The 26,700-nt window shown below is 39.6% G+C and overlaps 1 protein-coding gene across 2 annotated transcripts in view; it reads right to left on the bottom strand.

Moving 5' to 3' along the window:
• LOC126162902 (calpain-11-like) overlaps positions 1 to 26,700 on the bottom strand; it is a 178,937-nt gene that overhangs the window by 23,626 nt on the left and 128,611 nt on the right. Inside the window, exons 2-5 of one of the 2 annotated variants that reach the window (XM_049919710.1) lie at positions 20,984 to 21,142; positions 19,414 to 19,480; positions 14,834 to 14,926; positions 6,145 to 6,244 (exon numbers count right to left, since the gene is read on the bottom strand). In XM_049919710.1, coding sequence (XP_049775667.1) covers positions 6,145 to 6,244; positions 14,834 to 14,926; positions 19,414 to 19,480; positions 20,984 to 21,142 — 419 coding nt within the window. Of the gene's footprint in view, positions 1 to 6,144; positions 6,304 to 14,817; positions 14,927 to 19,413; positions 19,481 to 20,983; positions 21,143 to 26,700 lie in introns of both variants that reach the window. The other variant, XM_049919709.1, reaches the window with a different exon arrangement.

Raw genomic sequence — 26,700 nt, 5'->3', positions numbered from 1 at the left:
CTACACTTATTATAAAAAGTGTGATCATATGGAATATCAAGCGAAATTTGTGGCTGGACTTGGTATTTTTTGGTAGGGAGGATGTACCAAGTTTCTGGTTGGAGAGTCATTGACAGATGTAGTAGTTATTTTGGAAGTGCCCCAGGGAAGCATGTTGGCAGCCTTGCCATTTATGTGGCACATTAACAACATTGCAGATAATATTAATAGTACCCTCAGACCTGCTGCAGATAATACAGATATCTATAATAAAGCACTGTCTGAAATAAGTTGCATAAATATTGAGTCAGATTTTGATAAGGATTCAAAATGGTGCAAAGATGTGTAACATATTTTAAATGTTCAGAAATGTAAAATTGTGCACTTCATAAAATGAGAAAACATAGTATCCTATGATATATCAATGAGTCGGATCTCTCTCTTCACCACTACCATTCCCCGCAGTCCTACATTCTAAATGCTTCCCAAAAGTCCATAAACCCAACCACCCAGGACGCCCTATTGTGGCCAGGTGCTGTGCCCTGAGAATCTCTGCTCTTGTAAAACAACACCTTCAACCTATTACCCAGAACCTACCCTCCTACACAAAAGATACCAACCATTTCCTCCACCGACTCTCCACAGTTCCTGTCCCTTTACCACATGGTACCTTGCTCGTCATTATTGGTGCCACCTCCCTTTACACTAACATTCCTAATGTCCAAGCCCTTACTGCTATTGAACACTACTTTTCCCAACACCCAACGGATTCCAAACCAACAACCTCCTTCCTAGTCACCATGACCAACAATATCCTCACCCACAATTACTTCTCCTTTGAAGACATTACCTACAAACAAATCTGGGTATGGCTATGGGCCAATTGGCACCATCGTATCCCAACCTATTCATGGGCCATCTAGAGGAATCCTTCCTAAACATCTAAAACCGTAACCCCTAACCTGGTTCAGATTGATTGATGACATCATTGCGATTTGGATTGAGGGTGAGTACACCTTCTCTACATTCCTCCAGAACCTCATCAGCTTTTCCTCCATTCACTTCACCTGGTCCTTCTCAACCGAACAAGCCACCTTCCCAGATGTTGACCTCCACCTCAAAGATGGCTACATCTGTACCTCTGTCCATATCACTAATCAAACCCACTAAGCACCAGCAGTACCTCACTTCCAACAGCTGCCACCTGTTCCATACCAAGAAGTCCCTTCCATACAGCCTAGCCAACCATGGTCGTCGCATCTGTAGTGACGAGCGGTCCCTCTCGAAATATACTGAGGGTCTCACTGAAGCCTTTACAGACCATAATCATCATCCCAACCTTTTACAAAAACAGTCACCTGCCACCTCGCAAAGCCTCACCATCTGGCCACAGAGGAGAATTCCTCTCATAACTCAATACCACCCAGGAAATTCTCTGCCAGGGTTTCAACTACCTCTCATCATGTCCTGAAATGGGAAACGTCCTGCCCATTATCCTTCCCGCCCCTCCCACAGTGATATTCTCCCATCCTCTGAATCTACACGATATACCCATCTATCCCTACACAACCTCTGCTCCCAACCCCTTACCTCATGGCTCATATCCCTGTAATATGCAAGACGTGTCCCACACATCCACCCACTACCACCATCTACTCCAGTCTGGTCACAAACATCACCTGTCCCATCAAATGCAGGGCTACCTGTGAAACCAGTCACATGATCTACAAGCTAAGGTGCAACCACTGTGTTGCAAAAGTGCAATCACTGTGTTGCATTCTATGTGGGCATGACAACCAACAAGCTGTCTGTCTGCATGAATGGCCACAGGCAAATTGTGGCCATGAAACAACTGGACCACCCTGTTACAGAGCACACTACCCAACACAACATCCTTCATTTCAATGACTGCTTCACAAACTGTGCCATATGGATCCTTCCCACCAACACCAGCTTTTCTGAAATGCAAAGGTGGGAACTCTCCCTCCAAAATATCCTACATTCCCGTAACCCTCCTGGCTTCAATCTTCGTTAGTCATCGTCCTCACTCATCTAGCCCCTTCCCTGTCTGAATTCCAGCACTACACAGCCCTCTATTCCAACAGGGTACCTAGTCTTTTTACTTCTCTCCTTTTCCACTACCCCCCTCCCCCCCAAAATCTCTCTCCCCTGCCTTTCTAACCTCCCGACTGCACCAAGCTGCCCTATCCTCTCCCCACCTCACCCCTGCATGCTCTCCAGCAGCACATCACCATCCCCCACCCCTACCCTGCTATCCCTCGCCACTCCAGCCTCATCCTTACCCCCACCCAGTTGCCTCTCCCATCATACACTGCTGCTGCTGTTGCTTGTAGCAGAGCTTCAGCTGCCAGAGATTGTGGTCATGCGTGTGTTTGCGTGAGTGTGTGTCGTCTATTTTTGACAAAGGCCTCGTTGGCCGAAAGCTTTTGTGACATTCTTTTTGTTGTGTCTTTCTGTGACTCAGTATCTCCTCTATATCATGAGTAGCATCTATCCCTTCCATAATATTGTTACAATGATCATATAGGCTCAGTCATGGTTAAAGCAGGTGGTGACTTAAGTTTATTGGTAGAATACTGGTGAAATTTAATCAGTCTACAAAGGAGATTGCTGGCAAATCACTCATGTGACCCAACCTAGAATCTTGCTAAAGTGTGTGGGATCCACACCAAACAGGAGATATTGAACATACACAGAGAAAGGCAGCATGAACTGTCATGGGAGAGAGTTATGGAGATGCTGAAGAAGCTGGACTGGCAGACTCTTGAAGACAGACATAAACTATTGAGAGAAAGACTACGTATAAAGCTTTAAGAACTGGCTTTAAATGATGGCTCAAAGGATATACTACAACAGCCTACTTATTGGTCCCATAGGGATCACGAGGACAAGATTATATTAATTCAGCATGCACGGAGCCATTTAAACAATAGTTTTTCCCTGCACTCCATATGTAAATGGAATGTGAAGAAACTCTGATAACTTTTACAGTGGGATGCACCCTCTGCCATGTACTTCACAGTCATATGCAGAATACAGATTTAGATTCATCATTGGATAATATGAGCACAAGAATGCTTCTACAATTGTCTGGATTTTTTACAGGTATGTTGCCTTTGATTTCAAGTGAATGTACCTAGATTTTAATATTCTGGTTGTTCAGTAGATGGTTATAAGCAGCATATACACTTAGTTGCTTTGTCATTCATGATAGCATCTTTAGGCTACACATAAATGAAGCATTAACAGTTTGATGTAGATTTGTATGAAATCCAGAAGATTTAGTGAGTGTGTTAGTGCCATATTGGGTGGACGCACACTTGGTAATGAACTAGCTAGAAAGGTACCTGCACCAGGCACCCCTAGTGGCAACCACGTGAACCATCAACTTACAACAGGTGCCAAGGTAAACTTCAGTGTAACTCATTGTCGAAGGGATGAGCGATGACCTAAGTACCCAACAGTGGAGGAATATGGTGCAGTGTCACAAGGTCAAGTGACCGCACGAACATAAATAGGCGCCTGTCACTGCAGTGCTATTTACCACAATCTGTGCACCACATACTGGACATAGCTTGTTCCCCCAGATGCTGTGACGGCTGCAGGAGGTTTGGCAGTAAACAGCCCAGTGAATCTTCTGTTTACAAACAACACTTGTTCGACCTATACTTGAGTATTGCTCATCAGTGTGGGATCCGTACCAGATCGGGTTGACACAGGAGATAGAGAAGATACAAAGAAGAGCGGCGCGTTTCGTCACAGGGTTATTTGGTAACCGTGATAGCATTACGGAGATGTTTAGCAAACTCAAGTGGCAGACTCTGCAAGAGAGGCACTGTGCATCGCGGTGTAGCTTGCTGTCCAGGTTTCGAGAGGGTGCGTTTCTGGATGAGGTATTGAATATATTGCTTCCCCCTACTTATACCTCCCGAGGAGATCACGAAGGTAAAATTAGAGAGATTCGAGCGCGCACCGAGGCTTTCAGACAGTTGTTCTTCCCGCAAACCATACGCAACTGGAACAGAAAAGGGAGGTATGACAGTGGCACGTAATGTGCCCTCCGCCACACACCGTTGGGTGGCTTGCGGAGTATAAATGTAGATGTAGATGTAGAGGTAAAGCAGGGGCCATAGCTGGCCCGTGAAGCACATCTGTGAGTGTTGTGGCTGAATAGGCAGGGGTCCAGTCCTGTATATACTTCAATTATCATCTTAGAAAACATACCCATTGTCAAAATGTTGACTGTAGAAGTGGACAACATGTTGAAGGATGCTCTCCTGGTAGTGCACCTTACTGAAATTACTGTTGATAGCAATGAGAGGCATCTGACATCTGTACATAGTGCCAGTTCAAGAAGAGAAACTGACTAATCAATCCAAAATAGTTTTGTATCAGTGCACACTCCACTGCAGAGTGAAAAATTCATTCTGGAAACATCCTCTAGGCTGTGACTAAGCCATGTCTGTGCAATATCTTGTCTTCCACGAGCACTAGTCCAGCAAGCTTTGCAGGAGAACTGCTGTGAAGTTTGAAAGGTAGGAGATGAGGTTCTAGCAGAAGTAAAGCTGTGCGGTCAGGTCATGAGGGCATACTTGGGTAATTCAGTCAGTAGAGCATGTGCCCATAAAAAGCACAGATCCTGAGTTTGACTCTCAGTCCGGCACACAGTTTTAATCAGCCAGGAAGTTTCACCTCTGATCCAAGTTCCGTTCTGGTTGTTCCTTTGCCACCTTCTTTGCACAGCATAATTTTTTTAACTGTTGTTTATAATTGACTATCTAGAGGCCAAACTGATCATGTGGAGATTGTTGCATACAATCCTGGTTGGCTCTTTGAGGCCTATTAATAGATTGAGCAATGTGGGTGAGTCAGATTATACAGTTCATGATTGGAGAGACAGTGTGCTATGTTGATCTGCACTGGGAATGCAGGTTTACTTTTGACTCTGTTACATAGATGTGACTGTTATTAGCGATTTCCTGTGGTTAAAACAGTATTTAGAAAGATGTTACTGATAAAAAACCAAGTCTGAAAGTTTAAGGATTGTGCAAAACAGAGAGAAAGAATTTAATGAGAGTACATTGCCTTTCAGTGGAGAATGGAAGCTTTTTGATAGCTGAATTATTCATTTTCATGTTATTAAATTTTAACCAGTGTGTCCCACATGAACATTTTGTGAGTGCTGACCTGATAACTATGCTGTGGAACTCCCTTAATTTAAACCATCAGCACCAGCACAACTTGTAGGGGATTTCTGTGAGAAGTAAGGTTTTAAGAAAACAGAAAATTTCAGCATGACTCTTTTTATAAAAACTGTAATGGAAAGTTCTAAGTAAGATGTAGATAATGGAAGGAGTTCCGGTAAAAATTCATATAATATAATACAATATGAAAGGATTGATTGCTACTTATCACATTGGAAAGGTGTTAGTGACAGATAGCTAGATATTATTAGCTAGCTGTCTGTTATCAATGTGCCTGTCTGCCTCTCAGCACTTCCCTCCACGTGACACATAACAATCGATCCTTTTCATATAAGTGTGTGTGTGGGGGGGGGGGGGGGGGGGGGGGGGGAAGGGGACTCTGAAGAACAGCTCAACTGAAAGCTAGCAATGTTTCCAGATTTGTTTACTTGCCTGCCAATAACAAATTGCTCAACTGCATGGTGAATTGTTACAGTTACTCCTTCCATTATTTATAACAAAAGTAATTTGTGAGGTACAAAATCTCTTGGTGTTACAATTTTCTTGTGTTTAGTTAAGAGATGGGATATGTTCACAACAACTTACTGGTGTGTGCTGTCATCCCACATATTGCAACATACAGAGCATTTTATAGTTATGAAGCAAGATGAGATAACTTATCAAATCTGGTTACCAGATTAACTTTCTTCATTCTAGCATTGCAAACAAAATTAAGACTATATTTATTTTATGTAATAATGTAATACACTAAACAAAAAATTTTCCTCATTTTTGTTTGTCATTCTCATCCAGGAATTCCGTTATTGTGAAACTTTAACTTTATTATTAGAGAATAAATTGGTATGTCCATATGTAGAAAGTAATAGAGAGAACATTTTTCTATAAATGTTTTTGTCTATGTCATACACAGCAGGAAGTCACAAAAGTAGTTGAATCTTACTTTGCAAATGCTTTTTCAAGCAGAGGGCACCAATACTGTTGATCTTGTCCTGATCTGGCATAGATGAGATTCCAATTTCCAGTGATTTCATCTTGTTGTGCTGGAAGACGATCATCTATTACTACATCAACCCATAAACCTTCATATTCCTGCCAAAACCTGTCAACAAAATATGAAAGCACTACTGTGTTATCAGGAGAAAGAAAACTGGCATTCTACGGATCGGAGCATGGAATGTCAGATCCCTTAATCAGGCAAGTAGGATAGAAAATTTAAAAAGGGAAATGTATAGGTTAAAGTTAGATATAGTGGGAATTAGTGAAGTTTGGTGGCAGGAGGAACAAGACTTTTGGTCAGGTCAATACAGGGTTATAAATACAAAATCAAATAGGGGTAATGCAGGAGTAGGTTTAATAATGAATAAAAAAATAGGAGTGCGGGTAAGCTACTACAAACAGCATAGTAAACGCATTACTGTGGCCAAGATAGACATGAAGCCCACGCCTACTTTAGTAGTACAAGTTTATATGCCAACTAGCTCTGCAGATGATGAAGAAATTGATGAAATGTATGATGAGATAAAAGAAATTATTCAGGTAGTGAAGTGAGACGAAAATTTAATAGTCATGGGTGACTGGAATTCGAGAGTAGGAAAAGGGAGAGAAGGAAACATAGTAGGTGAATATGGATTGGGGGGAAGAAATGAAAGAGGAAGCCGTCTGGTAGAATTTTGCACAGAGCATAACTTAACCATAACTAACACTTGGTTCAAGAATCATAAAAGAAGACTGTATACATGGAAGAATCCTGGAGATACTAGAAGGTATCAGATAGATTATATAATGGTAAGACAGAGATTTAGGAACCAGGTTTTAAATTGTAGGACATTTCCAGGGGCAGATGTGGACTCTGACCACAATCTATTGATTATGAACTGTAGATTAAAACTGAAGAAACTGCAAAAAGGTGGGAATAGAAGGAGATGGGACCTGGATAAACTAACTAAACCAGAGGTTGTACGTAGTTTCAGGGAGAGCATAAGAGAACAATTGACAGAAATGGGGGAAAGAAATACAGTAGAAGAAGAATGGGTAGCTTTGAGGGACGAAGTAGTGAAGGCAGCAGAGGATCAAGTAGGTAAAAAGATGAGGGCTAGTAGAAATCCTTGGGTAACAGAAGAAATATTGAATTTAATTGAGGAAAGGAGAAAATATAAAAAGGCAGTAAATGAAGCAGGCAAAAAGGTATACAAACATCTCAAAAATGAGATCGACAGGAAGTGCAAAATGGCTAACAGGGATGGCTAGAGGACAAATGTAAGGATGTAGAGGCTTATCACACTAGGGGTAAGATAGATACTGCCTACAGGAAAATTAAAGAGACCTTTGGAGAAAAGAGAACCACTTGTATGAATATCAGAGCTCAGATGGAAACCCAGTTCTAAGCAAAGAAGGGAAAGCAGAAGGGTGGAAGGAGTATATTGAGGGTCTATGCAAGGACGATGTACTTGAGGACAATATTATGGAAATGGAAGAGGATGTAGATGAAGATGAAATGGGGGATAAGATACTGTGTGAAGAGTTCGACACAGCACTGAAAGACGTGAGTCGAAACAAGGTCCCGGGTTCCATTATAACTACTGATGACCTTGGGAGAGCCAGTCATGACAAAACTCTACCATTTGGTGAGCAAGCTGTATGAGACAGGCAAAATACCCTCAGACTTCAAGAAGAATATAATAATTCCGATCCCAAAGAAAGGAGGTGTTGACAGATGTGAAAATTACCGACCTATCAGTTTAATAAGTTGCAGCTGCAAGATACTAACGCGAATTCTTTACAGACAAATGGAAAAACTGGTAGAATCTGACCTCAGGGAAGATCAGTTTGGATTCTGTAGAAATGTTGGAACACATGAGGCAATACTGACCTTACGACTTACCTTAGAAGAAAGATTAAGGAAAGGCAAAACCTACATTTCTAGCATTTGTTGGCTTAGAGAAAGCTTTTGACAATGTTGGCTGGAATACTGTCTTTCAAATTCTAAAGGTAGCAGGGGTAAAATACAGGGAGCGAAAGGCTATTTACAATTTGTACAGAAACCAGATGGCAGTTATAAGAGTCGAGAGGCATGAAAGGGATCCAGTGGTTGGGAAGGGAGTGAGACAGGGTTGTAGCCTCTCCCCGATGTTATTCAATCTGTATATTGAGCAAGCAGTAAAGGAAACAAAAGAAAAATTCAGAGTAGGTATTAAAATTCATGGAGAAGAAATAAAAACTTTGAGGTTTGCTGATGACATTGTAATTCTGTCAGAGACAGCAAAGGACCTGGAAGAGCAGCTGAACGGAATGGACAGTGTCTTGAAAGGAGGATATAAGATGAACTTCAACAAAAGCAAAATGAGGATAATGGAATGTGTTAGAACTTCAGGTTTAACACATATATTTCGGAACGACACAACAACACATATAAGTCACAGAGTAAGTTGACAAGTAAGACATGTGTACACGTTAGCATTCAAATGAGCACTGAGTCCCAGTCTAGCGGCCGCTGCTCGGCTGGCTGCTTAGGTGGCGCAGCTGCTGCATGGCTGGCAGGCAGCGCCGCACGTAGAGGACGCACGTAATTGCGCGGCAGCACTTTGAATGATCGGCGAGTCACAACAGAATGTAGTCAAATTAAGTCAGGTGATGCTGAGGGAATTAAATTAGGAAATGAGACACTTAAAGTAGTAAAGGAGTTTTGCTATTTGGGGAGCAAAATAACTGATGATGGTCGAAGTAGAGAGGATATAAAATGTAGACTGGCAATGGCAAGGAAAGCGTTTCTGAAGAAGAGAAATTTGTTAACATCGAGTATAGATTTAAGTGTCAGGAAGTCGTTTCTGAAAGTATTTGTATGGAGTGTAGCCATGTATGGAAGTGAAACATGGACGATAAATAGTTTAGACAAGAAGAGAATAGAAGCTTTCAAAATGTGGTGCTACAGAAGAATGCTGAAGATTAGATGGGTAGATCACATAACTAATGAGGAGGTATTGAATAGAATTGGGGAGAAGAGGAGTTTATGGCACAACTTAACAAGAAGAAGGGACCAGTTGGTAGGACATGTTCTGAGGCATCAAGGGATCACAAATTTAGTATTGGAGGGCAGCGTGGAGGGTAAAAATCATAGAGGGAGACCAAGAGATGAATACACTAAGCAGATTCAGAAGGATGTAGGTTGCAGTAAGTACTGGGAGATGAAGAAGCTTGCACAGGACAGAGTAGCATGGAGAGTTGCATCAAACCAGTCTCAGGACTGAAGACTACAACAACAACAACAACTGTGTTACAGTGGAAGAAATGTCCCAAATAAACCAAGTGGTTTTCTTGGTCCAAGGGAGTGGGATGAATACGGAAATAGTGGGCACAAGGGTTGGTGAGGGATAGGGAGGGGAAGCAAATCAAGCAAATAGAATAGAAATGGGAGGGCAGACTGTATGTTCAAGTACAGGCTTGGAAATACGGAGGCAGCAGGAATGGATCAGAAAGAGGGAGACAGTTAAGTAAACAATCTGGAGGGTACACAACTTATAAACAGAAAAGGGATAGAGAGAAGAGGTGTCTGTGTAAGAAGGGTGGGGCGGGGGGATGGGGGGGGGGTGCAGGGAAGGAATGAAGAGAATGGGCAGAAACAACTTAATATCGAGGCAAGGAGGAGTGTAGGAGTGACAATGTTTAGGTGAACTGTAGGAAACTTCTCCACTTGAAGAGCTGTTTCCCTTTGTACACAAAAAGGTGTTTGTCTGAACAGTATAACCATCCATCAATGGGCTGTCTAAAGTGACATTCAGCCACTTTTCCATTATCATGAGAGACATCACAGACAGGCACTATTGCCCATACCAGATCCCCAAACAGATACACCACACTATATGCTTCCAAGTACAAACTGTTACTTAATGTCATTTATGTTCTCCAGAAGGAAAGTACACTATACAACAATAGTGATTTTTGTGGAAATAATCAAATAAAAAATTCCTTTGTTAGTTTTCATGTTATGCTGAAGGCTTAATACAATTATTTCATGATGACATAAAAACTACTGGTTATTGTTCATGCACAGTATTGAATTTTATTATTTACACTTTATGTGATACAGTTTGTTTATGATTGTAGTACTTTCTCCAACAACAGCAAATAAAAAAAACTAACTAACTCCTCCCAAACAGGCCATGAAGGCCTAACGATATCGACAGGCCGCTGTGTTATCCTCAGCCCATAGGCATCACTGGATGTGGAAATGGAGGGGTATGTGGTCAGCACACAGCTCTTCTGGCCGTACGTCAGTTTCCAAGACCAGAGCCACTACTTTTCAATCAAATAGCTCCTCAGTTTGCCTCACAAGGGCTGAGTGCAACCCACTTGCTGACAGCACTCAGCAGACCTGATGGTCACCCATCCAGGTGCTAGCCCAGCCCAACAGCGCTTAACTTCGGTGATCTGACGGGAACTGGTGTTACCACTTGAGCAAGGCTGTTGGCAACAATAGCGAATAATGGGCAGCAAAAATGTTATTGGAAATAAACTGAATTACACTCTTCCAAGTAATGTTGGGTATTACTGGCACATACCAGTTTTTGTTGAAGGCATGGCACTCAGATGACAAGAGGTTTTGGAATTTAAATGGTGTATGTGTGTGTGTATATATATATATATAAAACAAAGATGATGTGACTTACCAAACGAAAATGCTGGCAGGTTGATAGACACACAAACAAACACAAACATACACACAAATACAAGCTTTCACGACCAACGGTTGCTTCATCAGGAAAGAGGGAAGGAGAGGGAAAGACGAAAGGATGTGGTTTTTAAGGGAGAGGGTAAGGAGTCATTCCAATCCCGGGAGCGGAAAGACTTACCTTAGGGGGAAAAAAGGAGAGGTATACACTCGCACACACACACATATCCATCCGCACATACACAGAGACAAGCAGACATTTGTAAAGGCAAAGAGTTTGGGCAGAGATGTCAGTTGAGGCAGAAGTACAGAGGCAAAGATGTTGTTGAATGACAGGTGAGGTATGAACGGCGGCAACTTGAAATTAGCAGAGGTTGAGGCCTGGCGGGTAACAAGAAGAGAGGATATACTGAAGGGCAAGTTCCCATCCCCAGAGTTCTGACAGGTTGGTGTTAGTGGGAAGTATCCAGATAACCCAGATGGTGTAACACTGTGCCAAGATGTGCTGGCCGTGCACCAAGGCATGTTTAGCCACAGGGTGATCCTCATTACCAACAAACACTGTCTGCCTGTGTCCATTCATGTGAATGGACAGTTTGTTTCTGGTCATTCCCACATAGAAAGCTTCACAGTGTAGGCAGTTCAGTTGGTAAATCATGTGGGTGCTTTCACACATGGCTCTGCCTTTGATCGTGTACACCTTCCGGGTTACAGGACTGGAGTAGGTGGTGGTGGGAGGGTGCATGGGACAGGTTTTACACTGGGGGTGGTTACAAGGGTAGGGGCCAGAAGGTAGGGAAGGTGGTTTGGGGATTTCATAGGGATGAACTAAGAGGTTACGAAGGTTAGGTGGACGGCAGAAAGACACTCTTGGTGGAGTGGGGAGGATTTCATGAAGGATGGATCTCATTTCAGGGCAGGATTTGAGGAAGTCGTATCCCTGCTGGAGAGCCACATTCAGAGTCTGATCCGGTCCCAGAAAGTATCCTGTCACAAGTGGGGCACTTTTGGGGTTCTTCTGTGGGAGGTTCTGGGTTTGAGGGGATGAGGAAGTGGCTCTGGTTATTTGCTTCTGTACCAGGTCGGGAGGGTAGTTGCGGGATGCGAAAGCTGTTTTCAGGTTGTTGGTGTGATGGTTCAGGGATTCCAGACTGGAGCAGATTCATTTGCCATGAAGAAATAGGCTGTAGGGAAGGGACTGTTTGATGTGGAATGGGTGGCAGCTGTCATAATGGAGGTACTGTTGCTTGTTGGTGGGTTTGATGTGGACAGACGTTTGAAGCTGGCCATTGGACAGATGGAAGTCAACGTCAAGGAAAGTGGCATGGGATTTGGAGTAGGACCAGGCGAATCTGATGGAACCAAAGTAGTTGAGGTTGGAGAGGAAATTCTGGAGTTCTTCTTCACTGTGAGTCCAGATCATGAAGATGTCATCAATAAATCTGTACCAAACTTTGGTTTGGCAGGCCTGGGTGACCAAGAAGGCTTCCTCTAAGTGACCCATAAATAGGTTGGCGTACGAGGGGGCCATCCTGGTACCCATGGCTGTTCCCTTTAATTGTTGGTATGTCTGGCCTTCGAAAGTGAAGAAGTTGTGGGTCAGGATGAAGCTAGCTAAGGTAATGAGGAAAGAGGTTTTAGGTAGGGTGGCAGGTGATCGGCATGAAAGGAAGTGCTCCATCGCAGCGAGGCCCTGGACATGCGGAATATTTGTGTATAAGGAAGTGGCATCAATGGTTACAAGGATGGTTTCTGGGGGTAACAGATTGGGTAAGGATTCCAGATGTTTGAGAAAGTGGTTCGTGTCTTTGATGAAGGATGGGAGACTGCATGTAATGGGTTGAAGGTATTGATCTACGTAGGCAGAGATACGTTCTGTGGGGGCTTGGTAACCAGCTACAATGGGGTGGCCGGGATGATTGGGTTTGTGAATTTTAGGAAGAAGGTAGAAGGTATGGGTGCGTGGTGTCTGTGGGGTCAGGAGGTTGATGGAGTCGGGTGAAAGGTTTTGCAGGGGGCCTAAGGTTCTGAGGATTCCTTGAAGCTCCACCTGGACATCAGGAGTGGGATTACCTTGGCAAACAATTGTATGTAGTGTATATACTCTGTGTTCTTCCAGTGCCTGTGTCATGTGGGTGAGAACTTCTACATTAATAGTTTGATTTGAGGATATCTGTGTAGATTCCAGAAGAAGCATATTATTACTGCCAAAGACTTCGGTAATTCTAAATACATCAATTATTACGTCTCACAGATATGTCCATGTTTGAATCTGGAATAGCACAGATAACCCATTTCAGTTTATCTGAAGTTATTTCATTGCTCCATCATCCCACATCATGCTGGAAGCTGAAATGTCATAATAAACCACAGTTTTCATTTATAAAATGTAATCTTTTGGTGGAAAGCAGACTAGGTAGACACTTTTGAAGATCAGCAATTAATATTTCATGGACTAGGTCATATTTTGATATACTTGTGTCCCTGTTTGAACCCCAAAAGAAGCAATTCATATGCTTTTTTTCTTATCATCTCTCCTGGTTTTGAATATTTATATGCAAGAACCACTTTGTACCACAAGTGTCTACTCCCAGCTGCTTCGAAGACAAATCGAATCTTTTATTGAAATGTCTGCATACATAAAACCTGCCTGTCTGCTGTTCAGTGCCTCCTATATGTGCTGAGCAGCAATTTAACCTAATTCATATTATTATTCCAATGCCAGATCTTCCATTTCTTGTTGTTTGCACCAAACATTTTTTAGCCAATTCTGAGATTCATTGCTATTTTGGATACTAAACTCTTAAATAAAAAGCAAGTATTTCCTCAGAGTTTTGATCTGGCCTTGTTGCAGTTCTTTGACACAATAAACAGTACGGTAGTGATTTAGTGTGTAGCTAGAAACCCTCTTGGTGATTAAAGTTGGTTAGTGCTGAAGAAAATGGAATTGAAAAATACATAAGGAGATCAAGAGCCAAAGGTGAGTGGACCTCAATATCAGTTTTTCAAATGTAGAAAAAGCCGTAGCTCAGATATTCACGAAAAAGGTAATGGTCAAAATAGAAGAAAATGGTACTTCTATGCGGGAAAATAAGAGAAGTTTAAAGAATTAACTAAACAACATGTTAAAAAACAGCAAAAAATTCAATAAAAGATGGGTAAAAGTAACAAAGACAAAAGAAGATAGACAAAATATGATGAAATGAAATAGAAATTTTGACGATGGCTGCAATTGAAATGAATTCAATAGAGACAAGTAAAAATTTGTGCCAAACAAGGACCTGAACCTGGATTTCCTGTTTTATATGAGCAGTTGTCTTAACTGCTTCGGCTATCCAAACACCCTTCCTGTCCACCTCAAATTTCCAACTTGTCACGCACTACCTATATAGCTCCCCTTTTCTTCCATATTCATCGCTCACAGCCTCAAGCAGATTCTGCACGTGAGTGTGTCCGCATAGAAATTATCTTAATGGTTGTCAAGGCATATATATTTATATACATGTGGCGTCTGTTCTTTCAGACATGTCCGAAAGAACAGACACCACATGTACATAAATAGATGAAACAGTGAGCTTATAGAAGAAGAAAGAGAAGCAGAACATTGTGAAGATGTTTCTGGAATGATATAAGGAATGAAAATGCTGAAATAAACAAAATCAAAGTTAGAAGTGCAGTGCAGCACTAAATAAGCAAATAAAACAATCTTAAATTAGTTACAGAAACAACGTATGGACAGTAGTCGAATATGTTGCAGCAAAATTCAGATATCATTAATCTGATTAAAAACCTGAGTATGAAATGAGAGATCAGACTGTTACTGTTTACAAAAGCTTCTGTTTTCTGAAATTTTCCATAGGAGGACAATCTTGACTACCAAAAAAATTAATAATAATTTTTGTAGGAAGAGAAAAATTGGGAAACATGCACATGCCATCAGGATCTCACCTGAAATGCAAAATACCTGATTCGATGTCCTGATTAGAGGGCACAACAAAACTGAACAAGTCAGGCTTCTGAGTGAGGAATGCAGCAGGAGCTAAGAACCAGCAATCATCTGCAACAGACATTTCAGATTGCAGTATCTATGAAATGAAACTAATTTGTTTTATTTCATGTTATTTCTGTGTCTAAATTACTGTTGTGCTTTGAGGTTAAGATAATTCTTCTACATAAATACAGTTTAGCTGAAATGATTATCATCTCATGAGACTGTTTTGTACTATGTTTTACATATTCACATAAATGAGAAATTGTTGGATTTCCAAAAGCTGAAGAAGATTAACAACTTTTTTATCTGTTGCACTCCAGTTGCTCATAAATATTAGAGGAGTATTAAAATTCAATTGCTTACATTACTATAATAAAACATGACATTGGTGATAAATTTGTTTCTGGATGCTGAGAAATGGCACAGTTATAAATCACAATTTTATTTTAAAATAAATTTGAAAGTTGTCTTGCCACAAAAAGAAAATGTATAATACCAATTCAATACATGATATACTAATGACAAATTACACACAAAAAAGAAATTGTTTGTAAAACTCAAGAATACTCTTCGGAAGTAATAGTTCAGGAATGAAAGCTCACATCATTCTCAAGGCAAGCTGCAAGTCAGGCATTGAGATTAAAACCAAAATAGGCTGAGCAGTACATAATCATGAAGCTAAAATAAAAGATGAATGCCATCAAGTTCCACCATTTCTTAACTGTACATGCAGGATGTCACTACTTCCTCATCCAAAATTTGGCTACTTTTGATAGTGTGTGTCTCTGACTCACCTTGACTGTGACTGGTATGTTCTCAGTCATATTATAGGAAGATAAAGTAATTGTGTCTTAGATGTACACAAAAACAATGCTGTGATATTGTATCTACCATGAAAACTACAAGAATCAGTACCATCATGGGTAATCATGGTAGTAGTATACTGCTCTGACATAGTTTGGACATCATTACTATCAAATGACTCGCTGAAAAGCTTTGTGAACATTTTTTGTGCTATGATAAGCTCAGATTGAAAAGTACAGAAAATATATGATGATAATATCAAAAACCCTATCATATGTTAAGAAATGCAACATGGATTGAAATAAATTGTTACACTTGTGAAAATTTTGCTAATGACATCTTGCACTATATTGACGTCACATGACTGGTGAGAAACATAACAGTGAAAAACAATCAAAATGTTCATGGAAGTGCCTATATAAACAATGAAGTTGTCCAAGCAAGGAAAAACATAAAACTGCTCCAATGCAAAATGTTACATGACTGAGAGATTGTTCAGCTGAAAGAAGTATTCAGTAAACATTATAAACTGAGAGAATGTTCAGCTGAAAGAAGTATTCAGTAAACATTATAAATTTATAAGGACTTGCTAGTACACTCAAGAAGTAAATACACCGCTCACATATTAAATGATGGAAGCAATGACACTGCTAGTATAAAATTATTGAGGCTTTCGTAGCCACTTGTTGACAAATTGCCTTTTGGCTTCTGTCTCTGGTTCTTTGGATGACATTTGTTTGATGATTTTTCTGATGTTACACCAGCACAAATGGCTAGCATTGTCAAAGCTTCATTGCCCATTGCTGGTGGCAAAAGTAAGAAAAATTATCAAATTTACATCAGCCGAAGAATCCGAGAAAGACACCTGCTGCTATTGTTTGGAATGTCATAAACAGCATCTGAGTAAGAAAGGATAATTTCATTTATGACCTCATAACAAACCACAGTGGTACAATGATAGAATGCCACCAACATATTACAGATATCTTTAATGAATATTTTTCTTCTGGTGGTAAATCAATCAATAATTTCAATAACCATTAATATAACTGTAAGGGTACTTCTTATGCATACAGCATGTACATCATCTTAACTGACAGCAATGAAATAAAAAGCATAATAGAGGCATTACAAAATTCGAAATCTACGGAATATGGTGTGCCAAATGTGAATATCCTGAAGTCTGCACTGATAACATATCCAGACCTTTTTCTACTGAAATTAATAGACCCTTAACATGAGGAAGTTTTTCTTACCATTGAAGATAGAAAACTACAGACCTGTTTCTATCTTGTCTATCTTCTCAAGGATCACAGACAAGGAGTGAGGGATAGCAAAGAGGGGGGAGGGGGGTGAGTTGGGAGGGATTGAGGTAGGGGCATAGAGGATGCTAGCTCTAAATGGCACTATTCAAAAGCTAAGCAATGTTTCATCCATTCTATATATGTGTCCACTCACTTAGTGCCTCCCATATTTCATAATCAGTGATCTGTCCTCATGTACACATTCCATTCCATTTTGTGTGTTCCATTTCTGGGTAACATTCACAACATATGAGAGTTTTCCACAATGTTTGATGGATATATTCAATGAAATTATTCATCAGTGGATCATACCACACTATTTGCTGATGACACACGTATACTAATAACGGGTACTGATACAGAGGACCACAACCTAAAAATTAAACCGCTTATGTCATCACTCAGCAAATGGTTCAATGAGAACAAACTGATTATAAACATACAGAAAACAATGTACATCAACTTCAGACTCTCATCCCAAAAACAAGAAATGCCTGATGTGATTCTAAATAACCAAGAGCTTATGTGTGTGGACTCTGTCAAGTTTCTTGGCATATGGCTTGAAGGAAATCTTAAGTGGGAGACTCACACAAATTATATCTCAAAAAAGCTCTCAACTGTGTGTTACATTTTAAGGATACTCAAAAAATCAGTCACAAAATCTGTTCTCATACATGTATATTATGTTTACTTCCATTCTACATTACAGTATGGAATCATATTTTGGGGGAACTCATCTGGAGGTAGATATATTTTCAAAATGCAAAAACAGGAAATACGCATAATATGTAATCTAAGACATAACGAATCATGCAGACAACATTTCAAAACAAATGGCATTATGACACTGCCCTGTGCTTACATTTATAATATCATCTCATTTGTCAAGTCATACCTGTTAAACAATGACTGCACACTGAAATTCAATGGAGATATTCATAACTATGCAACAAGGCAGCAATCTGACCTACATACGATTCAGTCCAGAACTACCCGCTACCAAAAAAGTGTTTTAAATGTTGGGATACAAATGTATAATAATTTACCCAATGAAATCAAAGCAACAAAGAACCCAAGAGCCTTCTCACATAAGTTAAAAAAATATCTCTTGGACCATTGTTTTTATGCAGTTGATTATTTCTTTGAAAGGGGTTAAAAATGTAAACAATATGAGAAATGTCCAATTAGGTCTGAAAATTATATACTGTGCATGTCTATGAAATATACTGGATTATTATATACTGTGCATGTCTATGAAATACACTGGGCTACTTTACTATTACATTTGTATTGGCTTTGTGTATTTTACCATACAACATTGGTATTTACTGTTTTGTTAAAGATAGCTAACTTCCTCACTGCAAAATAATGTAAAATCAATTTATTAAATATTACTTGTAAATATGTTCCCTTGACCTGTCCAATATTGTATGTACAACCTTACAATTCTATGATTTATATTAACTGTTTTGTTTAAGATAGATAATTTCTTTGCTACAAAATAATGTAAAAATCAATTTGTAAAAATTTGTATTAACTGTTTTGTTTAAGATAGATAATTTCCTTGCTACAAAACAATGTAAAAATCAATTTGTAAAAATTACTTGTAAATAGCTCTCTTGACCTATCCAATATCATATGTACAGCTGTACAATACTATGATTGCCTGGATCAATAAAAATACAATACAATACAATACAATAGTCTTTTCATTCAGACATAGCACAATACTTTCATTAAAGTGAGTTGCTTTCCCAGTTATGTTCTAGTTTACCTACCTGTGTATAAGCTATCACTTATTATTTGCATGTTTGTATACACACTAATACTGTCAAACTCTATGGGTATTAAAATTTAAATCAAATGAGACATTATTTCATCTGTGTGCATACTTGTCAACATATTATGAGAAGGAAAGTTGCTACTCATGGTGAGTAGCAACTTTCCTTCTCATAATATTGTTACATTCCATGCTAGATTTTCCCTTGTCAACATATTGCATGTTAATAGAGTAAGATCATCCGATGTACTTCAGTAAACTGTTGGAACCCGCAGGTAATGACTGGTACTAAAATTAAATGGCTTTCTGAATTGTATGATGTTGCATTTTGATCATGGAGTTGGTACATGAGAATACATACAACATGATTAGTGGTTATAGTGATTATGTTTCACATTCTTGTATCTTTATTACTGAAAATGGAAACTAACAACAAGGAAGTTAACTTCATCAAAATTGAATAAAATTAAAAATCATACTTGCAGGTGCTACTACCAATTCATCTGAATCATAATGAGGAATTTCATTTGTTTCACGTCTCAAAAGTACTTCAAAATGATTGTTTCTTTTTTTCATTATGTCTGTAGCATTTGTGCATCCGTTGTTGTATACACACATAATTGTGTGGAGTAAGGTACACAACAGAAAAAAAGAGAGGTTCTTACCCAGGTCACCTTGAATTACATCAGATGGTGAAGCATCCATCAAAAATACTGCACCATTTGTAATGTCCTGAAATGTCAGAGCATTGAAATTACTTTTCTAAGTAACTGATCAAACATTAACCAGATAATGATTTACTTCTGGGTATTATGTAATTATTTTTTATTAACCTAGATAAGTATATATCAAGAATTAAACTATAGTTAAGCAAGATTTCTGTTTCAGTCAGGACACCACAATAAATGGAGGTAACAGCCCTATAGAGTTGCAAAAGACTCTTTCTTCCTTTTTTTCTTTTGAATTGTTATTCTGAATTTGTTTGTTAAAAGTAATAATAACTTTTTCAATAACTAATACTAGTCATGCAGCTCAGCAGCTAAGGTCGCTAATGCACAATTGTGTGATGGCGCTCTGCCAGGCACTGTATTGTGAATAGCAGAGTAATCACATAGATGTAGATGTCAATGTACATCACTGGCACTGAGGCAGAAACAGCTTTTATCAGGAAACACAACAGACCTCCACCCTGCCCTCCAATGAGTTCTCACTTGACACCACTGAAGTCGCAAATGGTGGTGGTTTGCACACTACAGGCCGTCTGGCTCAGAGCTCTCTTAAAGTACCCAGTTTGTAACAGTTTGTTGTGTCACTGTGGTGCCAACTGCTGCTCAAATTTCAGCTGCAGATTCAGTACAATTTGCCAGGGCCATACCCTGAACACGATGGTCTATCCTCTCAGAAGTGCCACATGGCTGTCCAGAGTCTGGCCTTGTCATGAACCATTCTCGTGACCACCACTGCTAGCGATCATGTGCAGTGGCTACATTCCTGCCAAGTCTTTCTGCCAATCACAGAAGGAACTGCCAATCACAGAAGGAACATCCAACTTCTCAACAGCCCTATTACACAGCCTTGTTCAAACTCAGGAGGTATTAATAATGGTGTCTTTGTCACTTGAAAGGCATTCTTTTCTAACATCAACTCACCTTGTCCAAACTCATAGGTAACTAATGCTCATAACCACTACAGCATGTATTTAAAGCAAACCTGACAAACCTGATATGCATGCTCATAGTGGCACTACTAGTGCCACTCTTATGCAACCAATGCAAAATTTGAACAGACATTGTTGTTAAAACATGTCTATCAACTTTTGTTCATGTCACACAACTCCTTGGTGTTGTAATTTTTTTCTGTCAGAATATTACAGAAGCAATAAGGTATGTCTCTTAAACAATACTATATAGCCATTGATTATTTAGATCACAAAAAGTAGGAACTGATAATTATGCAGCATAAATTAATAACAAAACACCAATGACATTCTACAACATGCTTTCTCATTACAAACCTTGTCACTGGGAAATATGACACCCAAAATCTATGGTGAATAATACTAATATTTCATCTTACTGAACTAAACATAAAATTCAATGTGGTGGGATTCTGAACCAGAATTCAGACATAAATGAGAAATTTCAGAAGTTTCATTGGAAGGCAAAAATGTGAATGAATCATCAAATGTTTGTTAAATAAAACAGTCTGTACATTTATAATACAGTACCTACACACCTTGGGCCTTTTCCATTCAATATTCAAGCCACGTGTAGCTACTGCCAGTGAAGATGCACATGCTGGGAACTCAGGGTCTTCAAAATTACAGCCATTTTTCAAACATTGTTCCTGTAGCTCTTCATATATTTGGTTCTCCTTGAATGGCTTCACATCTCCCTGGAGACATAAAAAGATATTTCATTATGTCACATGTTTTTAGACAGTTTCATTCAATACATGCCATTCATAAGCCATGCAGAATTGCATGTGCCATGAGCAAGGAGCTGTACAATGGGCGTTTGAAAAGTCCGTGCAAAGTCTGAGAGATGGCACCACCGGCGCGTATTGAGGTCATGTTTAGTTAGTAGCATCTTTGGAAAGAATGTACACCAAGTTTCAGCCATATTGGTGTATTTCTTTGTGTTTGGCATTCGTATGAATCAAGGAAGTCAAGTGATTGTCAAAGAATGAACAGAAAAGAATTCCATGTGGTGATTAAATATTACTTTATGAAAGGCAAAATGCCTCAGGGGACTAAAGAGAAGCTTGATAAACATTACGGTGACTCTGCACCTTCGATTAGAACAGTTTATAAGTGGTTTCAAAATTTTCAGAGTGTCCATATGGGCACAAGTGATGCTGAATGTTCTGGACACCCTGTGAAGGTTACAACTCCAGAAATCATTGATAAAATCCATGATATGGTGATGGATGACAGAAGAGTTAAGGTGCGTGAGATTGCAAGTGGCTTGACCAAAAACGGAATCATGTGAAGTGTTGCAAGGATGGTTTGCAGCTGTTCAGGAAGAATCCGCAGGACTTTAAGCACCGTTTCGTCACTATGGATGAAACATGGATATATTAGTATGCTCCTGAGACCAAACAACAATCTAAAAAATGGGATACCAAGGGAGAATCTGCACCAAAAAAGGCGAAGACCATTCCTTTGGCCGGAAAGATTATGGCGACTGTCTTTTGGGATTCGCAAGGGGTAATCCTCATTGACTATCTGGAAAAGGGTAAAACTATTACAGGTGCATATTATTCATTGTTGTTGGACCGTTTGAAAACCGAACTGCAAGAAAAACACCGGCGATTGGACTGCAAAAAAGTCCAATGTATAAGTCTAAAAGGAGACTATGTCAAAAAATAAAAAAGGTTTACCCCAAACACATAAGTAGTTTTTATTTTTGCAAGGACTTTTCAAATGCCCCTTGTATTGTGACTGTGCATGCTGCCCATATTCCCCCCTCCCTTTTTTTTTTTTTTTTTTTAGCAGAATGATCAGTCTTATAGACTAACAGTGATATTATACAGATAACTCATATGCCAAGTATGAACTTAACATAAGATATAATTGTTCAGGCTTTACATGGAAACATCAAGGGAAAAGTTGATATATGCTGATCGTTATTCTCTGAGGGATGCATGGTGCTGTAAATTTTCTTTTCTTCCTCTGTGAAGACAGTTTCAGCTGACTTAAATTTCGATGTAGAATTATCTTTAGTATGTTACCATGAGAGGAGGTGCAGGTAGTAATGGCACTGGACTCACATTTGAAAGGAGCAGGATTTAAATTTGTTCATTTACACAGATAAATGTTTCTGTGGTTTCATTAAATCACTTGAGTGGAATGTCAGGTTAGTTGTTCTGAAGAAGACACAACCAATTTTCTCTCCTACCATTTATTTACATGTGTCTGTGTGCAAGATCTAATGATTGTCACCAAGGAGTCATTTAACTCTGATCTTCCTTTTTCTTCCATCAGTAATGTATTATTCTTCACCCATTTACAGATACAGATAAAGTTGCTGTTAAGTAGGAACTCGCATTAATAATTTGTTATGCAACATCTGCATGTAAAATATGGCTGCTAAGTAGGCAGTCACAGAGCCGATATACATGCATGTAAAAAAGTAGTTAAAATTATTAAAGCTTATTGCTGCACCACCTGGGTTCTGCTTGACTTCCAAGTACTGTACAATAAACATGATTAATTTACAGCCTGGAATTTTTTGTATATTTATGTCATGGAGTTGGGGCAAAATATACTGGTTTTCATATTTGTTGTGTTATTTACTATCCATAATTTTTGAGCACAATACATACATGAGCAAGTGCTTCCAACTAATGGAACATCATACAAGAGCTCCCAGTTTTCATCTACACTAACCACTTTCTGTGGTTACCACTGTATTAAACTATCTCGGAAGATTAAAACAGTGTGCAACATCTGCCTCTGATGTGCAACATCTGCCCCTATGAGTTGGGTACTTATGGCACCATTTGGAGCAATGCAAGACTTCATTCTCTGAATACTACTTCCTCTGAACCTCACACAAGCCATGTATGTGACACTACAAAACTACCATATGAAAAAAAGGGATATGGAGGCAATGACTTCATTACAGTCTGATAATTTAGTTCCAGTAGGAATCCGTCCTCACTGAATTCATCAGTGCTCTGGATTCAACATGTAGGACCTGTCTAAATTACTCTTCTATGAAACTTCCTCACAGATTATAGCAGTGTAATTTGAAAGTCTTGAGAGAGCCCCTTATAATATGAGGCTTAGTGTAAGTATATAGGTTAGCTTGAATTGTTCAGCAGGAAAGGTATTGACTGAGGTGGGAGGAGATCTGATTGCTACCAAGTTTTTAATCTGCCAAGATTGTTCAGTTCAATGTATTTTCAATCAAGAACAGTATTACTATTATCGTATATACTTCTCCCTACCCAACCCCTTCCTTACAATCATGCAAAGGAGCTGTATTTTCTCCTGTTTCCTTTATGAGTAATTCATTAGCATAGATAATATTTTACATTTTACTAGAATAAACACAATGGAAAATCTGGAATGAAATCCACCTGATGAAGGACTTAGTCTGATAGCTGAACAATGTTTACCAGTAATTTTCACTGTGCCTGTCTGCCACTCAGTGGCTCCTCTGCATAGTAAGTGGCAACCTATTCTATTTAAATACATGCAGTAAAATAAATTATGTGGGAACAATGCCAATTTTTTTGTTATGTCATCCTGCTGATAAAAAGACTTGTGGAAAAGGGTCTAAAAGGTAATTTAGTGTACTTTGCTCCTGAAAGGTAGATAAATTACTTTGCAGAAATTCATTGCTGCTATATCACTGTGAAAAATAATAAAGATTATATGAATGCATTTGTCGAGTGACAGACCTCATAATGTGGTTCCTTTTAGATGAAAATGGTCAGTGTGGGTATGAGTGCACACAGCGGAATTGTTATGCCATCTTGCCGGTAACTGTGGGAGGTGTGTCAACAGATTGAGAGACAGAAATGGTGGTGAAAAAATACATGAAAAATGTATGGCTAGAACCTAGAAATAGTGTAAAAATCCCACTAATGACTGTCTAGCGAGCTTTTCAATAGCTCTCTGCAATAATTTTTGGATCTACATGCATGGACAATACTTTCTCGAGAGTTCTTTGTTCTTTATGTGCTGGTTTCAACGAATTAGGCAAAATTCTTAAAAACAACCACAACCCAGCAGAACAAAGCAGTTGATTTGAAAGTTGAGTGCTTTGTTACCGCAGTAGTGTTATGGGTAGATGACACAGACGGACCACTGGTTCCCAGGTCTCCTTCAGTCATCAGCACGCAGCAGGCAATTTAAATGGTTGTGATTAAAATTCCAGTTGGTATAGTGTGAGAGTGGTATAAGCATTATCTATTAGAAGACATCTGATGGAGTGCCTTTGACAGATTGGAGGCAGATTAGACTCTTTAGAAGTATTTATTTAACTGCTCACTTTCTGCAATACAAAGGCTATGGCAGCAATTTCTAACCACAGTTAGCAACCATAAGTTTCAGTATCACACAATGGTAAAAATCAAGTTGGGCCAGTCTAGGTAAAAATACTGTCCAAAGAATAATACTTTGTGAAACCAATTTGAGGCTCAAATTGATTAAGATCAATCAGTAACATGAATGATATGTGAGACAGAGCCCAATTAAGTTAAGCTCACTTATGTGTCATAAAAATGTGGGATCAACTGTAAATTCCAGATTTCACCATTCAAGTTAACTGGGAGGTGAAACTGACTGGCCTACTAAGTAATCATTTCTTTGTGTTTTCCTAAGTGGTCAGTACAAAAATTAGTTGAATATTCCTCATAACCAACTCATTGGGCTTTACATTAACCCATACCTGATTACCTTGATTGCTGTGTACTTAAATAATGTAAGGAATAAAGGTAATAACACATCATGTAGTTGAAGCAATAAGTGGCCAGTAGTCACATAAATAAGCTTTTGGATGAATCCTCCTTCAGAGCTAAAACGATACACATATCGACACACATAAACTTGTATGAGAACACTATCCTGACACTAAACCAGATGGTGCAGTGATTAGTACACTGGACTCACATTCAGAAGGAAAATGGTTCTAATCCATGTCTGACCATCCAGATTTATGTTTTCCATGAATTCCCAAAATCACTCCAGGCAACTGCTGAGATGATTCCATTGAAATGGCTCAGCCAGTTTCACTCCCCATCCTCTAATCATTTTGAGCTTGTGCTCCATCTCTATTGACCTCAATGCTCGCAGGACGTTACACCGAAATCTTCCTTTCTTTCTTCCTTGCTTTCTACCTTCCTTCCTTCATTGTCCCAACTGAGTATGTCATGCTGGCAGTCTAGCTTCACTGGACAGGGAGTTGTGTGGGTGGAATGGGTAAGAGGAGATGGAAGCAGTGAGTGAGTGGGAGGGAGGGAAGATTGGGGGGTTGGATGACATAGCTGGGAGGGAGATGCAGCAAGTGAATAGGATCAGAATGTGGCACCAGCTTTCTCCGCTGCAGCAAGAGAAGACATGTAGGAGTGGACTGGGAGGAGAAGGTAGAAGAGGGGGACTGTGGAGAGGAAGGTACAATTGTAGAATGATTGACAAGGGTGGAGATCAGGAGATAGCTGAGGTTAGGATTATGGGATTGAAGAATGTGTTGTAAGAACAATTCCATCTGTGTATCTTAGAGAAGCTGGGACAAGGGAAGAGGGATGGCACAAGTTGTGAATCAGCCACTGAAATTATGCATAGTGTGCTCAGTGGCGTTTTATGCCGCTGGGTTGTCAACCCTATTCTCAGCCACGGTTTGACAGTGATAATTAATTTGGCTGAACGGTTGGTTGGTGATCATATCCACATAAAAGACTATACCAAAGATATGACTGTTTTCCAAGATAGCCTTACCTCTGGTATGACATGACATGCCTGTGATGGAACAGAAACAGTATGTGCTGGATGGATGCATAGGGCAGGTCTTGCACTGGGGACTTCCGCAGATGTATGACCCACAATACAAGAGGTTAGGAGTAGCTGAGGCATAATGATGGTCCATAATATTTCACAGACTGGGAGGGGTGGGAAGGATTGTGAATAGTATATTTCTCATTTTCAGCATGATGATAAGTAGTCAAAGCTCTGATGAAGGATTTGGTGTGTTGGTACAGTCCATGTTGATATTGGGTGATGATGAGTAGTGCTCCTTTGTGGCTAATTCAAGAGTGTGGTCAGAGGATGAGAAGCCTTTGTGGATATGAACTGGGAAATCTGTCTGCAGACCAGGTTTTGAGGGTATGTCTATATGTGAAGGCCTCAGTATGACCTTCAGTATACTGGGCACAATATCTCTCATCACTGCAGAAACACAATCCAAGGGTGGTCAGACTGTGAGAGAGAGACACACAATCCAAGG

Source organism: Schistocerca cancellata, chromosome 2, assembly GCF_023864275.1.
Source record: "Schistocerca cancellata isolate TAMUIC-IGC-003103 chromosome 2, iqSchCanc2.1, whole genome shotgun sequence".
Taxonomy (NCBI): domain Eukaryota; kingdom Metazoa; phylum Arthropoda; class Insecta; order Orthoptera; family Acrididae; genus Schistocerca; species Schistocerca cancellata.
Note: the sequence above shows the minus strand (reverse complement) of the source record. Positions and strands in the feature narration are given on the sequence as shown.